Source organism: Symphodus melops (genome assembly GCF_947650265.1).
Source record: "Symphodus melops genome assembly, chromosome: 8".
Lineage (NCBI taxonomy): Eukaryota > Metazoa > Chordata > Actinopteri > Labriformes > Labridae > Symphodus > Symphodus melops.
This window is the reverse complement of record NC_136698.1, coordinates 15,487,261-15,498,749: the sequence shown is the minus strand read 5'-3', so window position 1 is coordinate 15,498,749 and position 11,489 is coordinate 15,487,261. Positions and strand designations below refer to the sequence as shown.

General features: G+C 40.6%; 1 protein-coding gene across 1 annotated transcript in view; it reads left to right on the top strand.

Moving 5' to 3' along the window:
• The first annotated feature begins 14 nt into the window (after positions 1-14).
• The window catches only part of ell (elongation factor RNA polymerase II), a 34,310-nt gene continuing 22,835 nt past the window's right edge, over positions 15-11,489 (top strand). The window contains exon 1 of the mRNA XM_079350862.1: positions 15-325. Within this exon, the coding sequence (XP_079206988.1) occupies positions 191-325 (135 nt within the window). The 5' untranslated portion in view covers positions 15-190. The remainder of the gene's footprint in view (positions 326-11,489) is intronic.

Genomic DNA, 11,489 nt, shown 5'->3' with positions numbered 1-11,489 from the left:
ATATTAAATAATAAAGTGTCTACTTTTGTGCAGGTTAGTTTTTCTAAAGTATATGTGGCTCCAGAATGCTTTCCTGACTGCTGAATGACTTCATCATCAGTGACCGGTCATTGAATATTCATTGAAAAGCAACGGGAGATCTCGCTTTACGACAGAGTGCGTCCGTGCGCGTGGTGGGAACGGTAGCAAGATGGCGGCGCTGAAGGAGGAGCAGTGCTACGGACTGTCCTGTGGAAGAGTCAGCAACGGCAGCAATGTCTCCGTGTTCCATGTGAAACTCACTGACAGCGCACTGAAAGCGTTTGAAGGCTACCAGAGCAGCAAGGTAAATGTCCTGTATTCCAGTTCCGCGACATTTTTTATTTTAGATGTAATGTGATGTGTGTGTGTGTGCGGGGCGTCAGTGACAGGCGGAGTGAGGTCAGTCTGCTGCTTCATGCTGTGATACTCAGACAGCACCATGACACAGTGAGGCTCCTGCTTAGTTTGGTTTAAAAAGTGTCTACTTCAGCGACCAACTGCTCCCAGCTGGCCGGGCTGTCTGCTGGTGGATGTAAGGTAGCTACACCCAGACTCAGCCCCCGAGCGTTACACGTCGTGAGTCGGTCATTGAGCTTACTGCAGACCGAGCCTTTGGTACTTATTTCATTTTTTAGGGGGATGTTTGCGCAACAGTTTAAACTCAGCTCTGTTTGAAACAGTGCCTCAACAAATGGCCATAACGGCCTTTAAAAATGTCAAACAAAAAATATGACTTTAACTTTTGTTGTGTGTACAGATGTTTCCAGAAAGTTTGTTGAGCTGTCAAAAAAAAATCTGGCAAACCTTGCTAGCTGAACTAGCCAGCAGCTATGATCATTTACTGTTAACGACCACCATAGTGTGAGTATAAGCCCTGCCTGCAGTCTTTATCGGTTGTTAACTTTCAAAAATCCCCTCTTTTAGACGAAAAATGAATGACAACATCGTGAATAGTTTGGAAAAGTACCCAGTATTCGTGTTCAAGATGTCCATCTCCTCTCCCAACCCCCCCTCACTGTCACCAAAGGCTCATGTTCATTTGATCGCTTCAGAGGTGCGTCGAAGTTGTTTTTCACATTTTAACATAGTTTGTCCTTGTTGAGGAAGAAAGGTGAAATTCTGCCTCTAATCATCTAAACCTGTGTCCTGCTCCTGGTGCTTCTTTTAGCTTCTGGTGTATATAGCCTGAGTTTGTTGATGGCCATCTAGCGTTTCAGCTTCTATAAATATTTGACAGGGAAAACCTTGTAGGCCAGCAGGACAGGGCCGTATCTCCAGCTTCTGTTTCTGTGTGCAAGGCTGAGGGCCTGATAGACTACCAGCTGTAGACCCAATGTATGACACACTGGAGAAGTTTTACATTTATAGAGCAAAAACCTTTGACTTTTAAAAGTATTGCTAATTAACCTTTTTGAAGTTTTTAAAGGACCTTTGCTTTTGATGGAAGTTTTATGTTCCATCTCTAAAACATTTGCACTGGTACATATCTTATTATTCCACCTGCTACTTGTTATTGCTTATTTTAGTATCTCTATTTTATTTTTCAGTCTGAACTATTTCTTTACTTCTGTACTGTGTTTTTGAGCAGCGGTGACGGTTGTCAGATTTTGCCATATGTTTTTGGAAGTCATTTTCTGTTTGTTGTTGGTACATGCTTTTAAACATTGTCATGTTTGTGCTTTTGGTATTTGTCAGAAAATAATGGTAGGGGTCAATTCATGTGGGATTTTGTGGGCCGATATCGATGTTGGGGAGTAAAAAAATATATATTTTAGATCTTTGTTTGATCTGTAGATAGATGTCTATACACATTTGTTAATCCCTCAAATGCAGTTATCAAACAGCTGCGGGGGAAAAAAAGTAATTATACTGTATATACAGTATATCTATAATCTAACCTCCACAGTATAGCAACTGGAAATGAACTGTGCATGTACGCGTTTCACCGCTTGACCCCCTAAAGGAGTGATAATGCTTTTTGTAATCCCTATTCATAACTCTGTCACGTGAAAAGCACAAAGGGCTGGAGGTAGGCCAGTCAATCTAGCCCAAAAATCAAAACATTTGCTAAAGTAATGTCTCATAGTTGTTATAGTTCCTAATGCCCCCCTTTATACTAAAAGTCTACAGCGGTAGATGGAGCATTAAGTTTGGGATATTGTTATTTACGCGAGTGCTTTTCCTATTTGGTCTGAATTTTAATGAATTTAGTAATAGTTTCCTTTTGAATGAGAAGAAGCACCATTTTAATGAGTGTAATATTTATTACCCCAACAATTTAGAGGATAACAAAGAGCCCCAAATAACCTAAATTGACAGTCAGTGGCGGGTGTTTTCACCGTTTGCCGCAATGACAGCTTAACAGCGACGTCTCATGCTCCTAACTATCCTCATGATGTTGTTCTGAGGCGACGCGTTCCACTTCTCCACAAGTGCTACACACGGTTCTGCCAGGTCACATGGGGGTGGAGCACCAGCATCAAGTCGCTGCTTCAGCTGGTCCCAGACGTGCTCTATGAGGTTCAGGTCAGGGGACATTACTGACCATACCATATGAGGCACTCTGACTTCCTGAAGTCGAGCTGTGCCAATTCTGGGGGGGCTCCACTCGTGGGTCTGTCACAAACACTGCCAGTAGTTCTGTGTCTTGCTGCAAGTCTGCTGATGACACTTTGAGACACACCAAGTTCACAAGCAACATCTGACTGCCTGCTACCGACCTGAAGGCGCACTATGGCCAGGTGGAGCTGCTCGTCCGTTAAGTGACGTCATGTGTTCACGGCTGCTTGAATGAAGAACTGGGAATGACTTACTGACAATACCAGCTTTTTATATCCCCAGTATGTTGAAATTAATGCCACATTGAAAAAGGTTGTCTTTTTGTATTGTTTTATATTGGCCCCAGTCTGTAAGGTGCACTGTACACAGTGAGACCATCACATGGAAAACACAAAATGAGATGTCTATCACCCTAATACACAATATCCCAAACTTATTATGAGGAGTGTATTTTTTTTGTTCTACATTAAATGCCAAAGTTGTGCCCAACACTTGAAGTACATTGAGTTGTTTTTCAATGAATAGTTTAATTCCTGTCCGTACTGACCAGGATCCTGGATCGCAATCTTTGTTTGAACTTGTGCGCTGTAATTTCCGTCGTCAAATGTTGTTTTTTTGTAACATGCAATTGACGGTATATTTTATGAAGAACTAAGTTTGGGTCACTCGCAATACTTAAACAGCACACAGGACACCATTTACAGTACATCACTTGAAACAAAAAAAGTCCACGAAGGTGTTACGGTTAAAAGTTGACCATGTTAACGCATTCATTCACCCACTACCAGAGTGTGGACTATCTAAACATGCTCAAACGTGACCTAAGAGTTAACAAATGTAGCTGTTACATCCATTACGGAAAAGGTCTTGTCCAGCTCCTTGTGTGTTGGATTGTGATGTTTTTTTTGTTTTTTTATATTTATTTTTTATTTAACCAGGTAATTAACCCATTGAGATCAAGATCTCTTTCACATGGGTGACCTGACCTCGAAGGCAGCAGCACACGTCATGATTAAAACAGTTTAAAGACAACAAGTTTAGGGAAAAAAAACAACAATTACAATGATTTGTTTTAAGGACACGTTTGTACAAATGTTGTGGCGTTGCCAGAAAACACCAAGTTGGTCCTGAATTCATAGCATCCATCTAACTCGATGCTTTACGTTTGCTGTTGTCACAATGGTAATGTTTGTTGTGCTTCCTGCTTCCATTAGCTTGCTTCACCATTGGCTATTGTTTTGTCCCCCGAAATAATCCACTGTCTATCCGCGTTATCCCGACACAACAGGATTTCTTATTGTAAATGTTGAACTCGCTGAATTTTTTCCGATTTCAAATCAGGGCGGCCTCGACCGTCTTCTGAGCAAATCTGGGAGATTAAAATCACTCTTTACACACCTGACACCGCGGGAGAATCCCTCAAGATAATCTTTGGAAGTGTGTACCCCGCTTAACTCCTGCCAATGCATGTCCATTTTCATTACTTTTTTTTATTAGTAGTCATGATCTCTTCAGAGTTATATTGGGCAGGACTCGCCTAAAGAAGCATCATTTCCCCCCATCTTACGCCCCATTCTTCCATTTCTACAAAAACATGTTTTTTTTTCACGTTGTTTATGGTTTATGCTTCATAACATTAAACTGTTCAAACATTGACAAGAACATCTAAACAGAGACCCCTGTGTGTTTGTTTTATGGCACAGTGTGCTTGCTCATGGAGCATAAAGGAGACGTTGTGTTTTACAGTTACAATGAAGCTGTATTGCTCAATATATGCTTACTGTATCACCTTTTCTCTGTTAAAGCCCTTACTCATGGTGTGACCACTTCTTGGCCATTGTGTAATAATCATGTGTGTGCACGTTGTACAGTGTGAGCCTGGTTTGTGGTAACATTTTAGAGCAGCATGAACAGGCCGTACTATATTTTGACTGTTCCTTTTTTTTAATTCTAAAATCTATTCTTAATCAGCTTTAAGCATCAAACAGACATCAGTGATACAGGGCACTGTTTGCATGACTTTAACCGCTCTTATTGTGGCCTCGTCTCACTCTGTCTTCACATCGTCAAATGAGGAGCATACATGGAACCACTTCTCTGGCTGAAAGGGATCATGCAGTGTGCTGCTCGTCTGAAGGATATTAGCTGTATAAACGTGAACACTTCGAGCAAACGAGCGTCTGCTTCCCTCACAAGAGCTATGAGCTGAAATTTAATGACAGCCTTACAAGTCAACCAAGCAGTAGTGCAAATATACATTTCACCTCGAACTAACACAGAAAACGTTGTGCATAAACGCAGATTAACACAAGATCCACGTCTGTTTTATTAAGAAAAACGTGTTCAGGTTTGTTACATGACGTATATTTCTGTCAACACCAACTCTGGGCTACTTCTTTTCTGCTGAGTAAGAGTTTACGGTTTGTTCTTCATTTAGCCTGTGGTAGATAGCACTTCTTATTTCGCAACCTTATATTAGGATAATGGAGGGTATCTCAGCTGTGGGCCATCTTTTATTGCAGCATAGCGTTAAACCATGAACACAGTCCAGCAACTCGTCCGCAAGTGTTGATTATCTTTCATCAAAGAAGGACTGCTACACTTTAACAGAACAGGTTTTATTTAATTAAACACTAAAATATATTACTTGATTGAAAATGTTAAAGCCGGTGTGTAAAAATAATCTTACCGTGAACAGAAAAAATGACAATTGTTTTAAATGAGCTGAAAGAGTAACCGCTGTTTAAAGTTTCACCCAGTCAGCCAATTATCTTTCTTTCGAGCATTTTATTAACATATAAGGTTGGTGGTATGCTTTCGATTATGCTTTAATGAAATTAAAGGCGGATCATTACCAGGCATGCCACCACCCCAAACTTGAGCTCAGACTGCTTCTACTCTGGCTCGGGTATCTTGTAGAAAGGCTGAGCCCTGCCAGCTTCCTCATAATTCAAACCCTGGCTGGCTCCCAAGATCAAGGGTGAGGTGGGAACTGAGCAAAGGAAAAGGCAGAACAACAGAGTGACACACACATTTCAGTTTAGAAGATGTGGTGTGATCTGGGGTGTAATGCATGTTCCTCAGGTTTGTGATTGTTTGACTGTAAAGTTTATCACCTTGGCAGACCCCGACGTTCACAAGGATGCTAAATTCAGACTGTTTTAGGCCTCTGTATGATAGAAGTATTTCAATTATTTCAAGAGAGTGTAGACCCTGGCTAGTTCCAACAGTATTCACAGCTTCAGTAAGACTAGCCAGTATGGACTAAAAGTCATCTCTCAATAATTTAGAGCTGAGTGACGATACACAATATATAGCTCAGTCATTTTTCCTGTAAAGAAATGAGGTGAAAAGGATTTTATTTTAAAGCCCAATAAACGACATGAACACATAAACACACTGATCTTAAACCTGGGTGTATTTCCCCAGTCCTACTGCAGGCAGTCTTTGTAAAGTCGTTGCATTCTTCTTCGCTGGAGGAAACTTTAACTCTGACTGTTTCTTAGTACTGTCTGTAACTGCATAATGCATTACCAGTTGACAAGTGTAATGACTACTTCCTGGATGCGATGTGACTGTCAGCTGGTTCCTCTTTTGGTGCAGCTAAGGACAAGGGTGAACTGGAAGTCCTGCTGCAGGACTGGCAGTCCACAGAGACCTTTTTTTTAATAAACTGACATTAGCAAGGAAATGAGTATGGCTTCTTAATCGTCATCGAGCTGAAGGTCATGAAGCGTACTGATAAAAGTTGTCTCTGGATGACTGTTTGGAGTAGAGCAAAGACGGGGAAGACAGAGTTTGAGGAAATTGTATTTGTTGGTTGTCAGTTTTCTTGTTTTTGTCGTTGCCTGAAATATTCAGAACTCATGAAAAGAAAAAAAAACAAGAGTATTGTTCGAACTGATTAAGCTTGTTTACTGCATTCAAGTGAAGCTTACTGTACATACAAAGTGTCCATGCACTGTCAATGCAGCTGTTCATGATTAGCCATGTTAAAACCTTTTGTTAGCCCAAGTCTCAACTTGTGTCTTGTGGTGAGGTCATGGGTCACTGATTAAAGCTTTAAGCATGACTCTCGTATGTTGCAGGTAATGCATCACAGTAGTGGCACCCATCTGGAGTTTCATGATCCATTGTGTTGCAATGATAGTTAAAGCCCTGGAATAATTATAATGACGCAAGCTTTAAGCGTACTCTTTTGTAAGATATTGTTTTTACTGACGGGCATTTTAAAAATAAACATTATGACCTACGGAACCAGATAAGCAAGACAACAATTATGTTGTGACAATAATTATGACGTTTTTACAGGAAACTAACTTGGCATTTTTCAAAGATGGAAAGTACACTGACTAGGTGGCTCGTATGTATATCCTTCTGACTATTAAATTTAGATGGGGGGGGGGGGGGGGGGGAGATCACAGTAAAGTAGGAATGATTGTGTTTTGATAAGTGGCTTCCCCAGGCAGACAAACCCCTTTTTAGTTTAAAGTGGGTTTTTTTTTTCTGTTTTCATCAATGAAACATAAATTCCCTTTACACTGTGTATTATTAGACATCTTAAAACTTCATGATAATAAAACCATCTAAACCGGTTTCTGTGCAGAGCCATCCTCAGTGAAGTGGTTGTGGTGACAGGCTTCACTAAGGAGGTCAGTTTACACTCTGTCAGTTGTGCTCTTGTTCCTGGTGGCAGTTCACCTCCTGTCTGGTCCCCTATGGGAATGGTATGGGAAGTAATGGAGACTGGGTGGAGACTTAGTTTCTTGAAGCTGGTCAGCCTGCGCCTGTACTTTTGGTTATTTAAGGAATGCTGACTCCCCAGTTTAAGCAGATCACGGGACGCTGCAAGAGATGACCATAACCGCTGATGCCAAATATCCCTCTAAATGTCATGGTGTTCTATGTGCGACCGTGTCAACCTGCTGTCACAGAGCACACTCTCTGACCTGTTTGGTCATTTTTTAACACACCAGTCCATTCAGCGTTTGTTCTTTGGTTCAACACACGAGCTTTATGCCAGTCCTTTCTTAGTGACGCTTGGATATGAGGTGTGAATTAGAGTCTGAGGAAGGAATTGATGCATTTATTTCTTTTTCTTTTTTTCTATCACACAGCAGAAGTTGTAAAGTAAATCGTTATGAATCAATGCTCAGGCTTCCTGCCTGAATCAATTCATGAAACTTATATGAGGCCAAATGTTGAAGGAATCACTTATAAATCACATTCATCATGAGTTTTCTATGAATTCTGTCAAGTGTACTTCCAAGGTTTTCTTTCTTCCTTCTTTTGTGACACCGCTTCTTCTATCTGAGATGTAGACCAGCCTATCATACACCATACCATAAGAGAACATTCAACATGTTTACAAAAGCCTCTTTTTTTTTTTTTAGTGATGTCAAGCTACGGGTGGAAAGCTCAAAGTCTGTTATACATTTGTACCACTGTGTTCCAGGTCGTGAGTTGTATAACCATTGGAAACCACAATACAAAGTAAATCAGCATATTTGTGGACTTTCGCTTCGCACACAGCCACTTCACAACTTCCATTACTTTATATTTGATGGTATTACACACTACTAATTCCTATTCAATGGTTATATAATAATATATATGCAAATGCAAACCTGAGCGTGTTACGTTGAGCTAATCTCTGATGTCCCTCAGGATTGTCACAGTCTATTGTCTTTTCAAGTCGCTGACTCATTGAGAAGCTGTGAAATGATTTTGATTTGTCAAAATTGGTGTCTGGAACAGGTTTACTTTCATGATGACAGGGGTTTTTGTATCTGGGGTTTTTGTATCCCACTCTGTGTGTGCCTCCGGAGAAAATTAGCATGAGGGTGAATACACCTGTAACTATTTGACTCCCATAAACAAATAAAATCTCTGATCTTCCGTAGAGTCACATTGCATCCTTTCAGTTACAACCCTGTTTATTGAAAGTTTGGGATTTAGTGTACAATGCAATTAAAAAGAGAAGTTGATGATTTGCATATCGTGACATTATGCCCCGTGTTAAACTGAAAATGTCACAAAGAGACGTATAGTGCCGAAACTGGGAATTGTCATTGTTTTGTCTTTTTTGAATTTGAAGCCAGCAACCCTTTAAAACGGGGAGGACAGGGTCATGTTTATCACTCTGTTGCATCACTGTTTCTTTTAACAGTACTTAATTAGCCAATTGGGATCTGAGGTGACTAATTTCTGTCATTTTGAAAAGTGGAAGGTTTTATCATTGTTGCTTAGATATCCGCTGTCAAACATTTAAGTAGTATCTGCCTTGTCTAATTGTGTGCTTCATAAAGCTCCAAACATCGGGTGATGAGGGAGGCCAGTTTATCACCTGGACTCTTTTACTACAGAGCCATGAGGCTGGAGTACGTCGGCAATGTGGTCTGGCGTTGTGTTGCCGAAAGTCAGCGTTTGTGAGCGCAGAGTGTGGATGGATATTGATGAACTTTGAAACTCCTGTTTGAAGTTGGAAAAGTGACGCGTACAGTAGCTTTGACCTTATCAGCCGAGTTGCTCCATCAGGAGTTATCTTCGAGCGATTAACAAACCTCCCAGTCTACAGTCTCTCCCTACGTGTTTGAAATGGGTTGTGATGCATCAACGTCACGTAAAGGAGTCACGATTGAAACGCCTGGATTTTAAATGCGTCATTATGTAATGCTTTTATTCAGCTTTTAACTGCCTTACACCTACTGTACATTTATTTTATGTTTTTTATTTTGAAAGGACGCTTGTTTCGTCTGCTTGACAGCTAAGTTACAGGAATAAATGAAAGAGCCCAGAAATACTTTTAACACTACAGGAACATCACATATACAATGGATAGAGACAGAGAGAGACGTGTTTGTTGATAGTGGATAGTAATCTTATGTGGATTAAAAATGTTCATTTTATTGATTTGAATCATCCTTTAGGTATACAGATTTCTAAAGATCTTGCAAGTTATTTTTACACGTTCTAGAAATCTGCTTTAATGCTGGCATCAAGAGCTAAAATGTTCTCTCGTCATGTAAATATTTCCATTTTAAAAGTTAGATATTTTCAGGCAAGTCTGAATGCCGTACAGGTTTTCTGCAGAATATCTTTTATTTATTTAATTTAATCAGTCGAATATGCATTGAGATCCCATTTTCACGTCAACCAACAAATGTGAAAACAAATAATCCAGACTCCCAGCATGCATCGAGCCACACTAGCTTTAATGACTTATTGTATGCTGCTGAGTAGTTCCAACGATGAGTGAAGTGTACAGTGTGTGAGTTGTTTGTGTGAGACATTCTTCATGTATCCTGTCCCAACAACAAAGCAAGTGTGCAAACACCAGACATCTGGAGTTTCATTTAAAGAGCGAGATGAAAGGTAGCCCAGCATGAAGAGGGTTAAGAACAGTAAAGGCTTCAAAGGGTTTCTTGATAGCTGTGAGGAGCAATTTACAGTCAATACCCCAACAAGTAGGGCCAATTAAACCTTTGTGCTTTACCCAACAACGACGACAACAAAAAAACACCTTTCATGCTCGTCTGCCACAGATATTTATAACTATATTTTTACATGCTCTACAATGATGCAGTGCAGCACTGAGTAGGGACACCCAGTACAACTTCACCCTTGCAGAGAACATGGCACAAAGTGCCCTTCCACCTCTGAAATCCTAGACACCGTGGAACATCGGCATGGCAGTGATGCAACTAAACACCAAGTGGGGTTCCACAGCCATGATCCCAGGGCTTTAGACAGAGCTATTCCTGTGTACATCTAAACACAAAGACATCCTCTTGCAGTGACACCTGAGACACAAAATAAAGAGTTATGGCAATTAAAATGTTTTTTTTTTTAATTCACGCTTCGAAAGGCACATTCAAAGTTTCCTGAAGCAAGAACGTTGTTGCAAAATTGCATTTTTCAGGATTAAATTATCAGGCATTTGAAGGCTTGTTTTTTGTGAAAGGTTGATGGAGAATGTAAAAAGACATCCTTTGCACACAAATGGTGTCTGAAACACTCTTGAGGGTTCTGAAGTGTTTAACTCTATCAACATTTTTATTTTAATAATACTCTATTTAAAAAAGGACAGCCCGACGGCAAACAATTCTGACTAACAAAATGTTCATGAATTGAGTTTGAACACGGGCTGTGTCCATGTTACGTCCAGCTGATCCTCAGTCTGTTGCTGGGTGGCTGAGTGTGAAAACATCTACAGCCTTGTCATTGATCCACGTTTGGGACCCACACTCTGGCCCTAAGGTTAGCTCTGTGGAACATTCTGGGCTCAGGTCCCAGAGAATAGTGACATGTCAGCAGCCCATTCAAATGAACAGGCTGAGGGTAGCACTATGTTAGCAGTGCTGGGCTGGGGGAGGGAGAGGGTATAGGGTGGGAGTGCTAAAACTGGTGCTGCGTTTAACACTGTAGGGGTAGAGCAGGGTGTGTGGCTCCATGAAAGGTCTGCTGTTCCTGGATAGGCCCTGGGAGTTTGAAGCCATGGACCAATTGACACATGTACTATGGTGGCGTTCTACCTTTTGATTTGGATTTCATGTTATTGAGGTCAAAAGGATTTAGATGAGCTGGATTGCTATTCTAAAGTGTACAATGTCTCCAGTCTTCTACATCATGTTTTATAGCAAGACTAACCAAATGCATTTTCCACATGGTCCATCAGCACTGTGTGTAACAGCACTGTTTGCTTCTACACAGTCAATCCTCACAAACCAGCGCCAATCGGCTCTGTTCAGTCTCAAAATACGCACCGTCTATGAGATGCTGCAAGCATGAGTCAAGCTGAACAGAGTAGGTTGACATAGACAGAAACACAGAGCATGTAGACAATGTCAAAATAAAAAAGAATATATAGACTCTTGATCATGTTTTTTTGTTGTTTTTTTTTAACATTA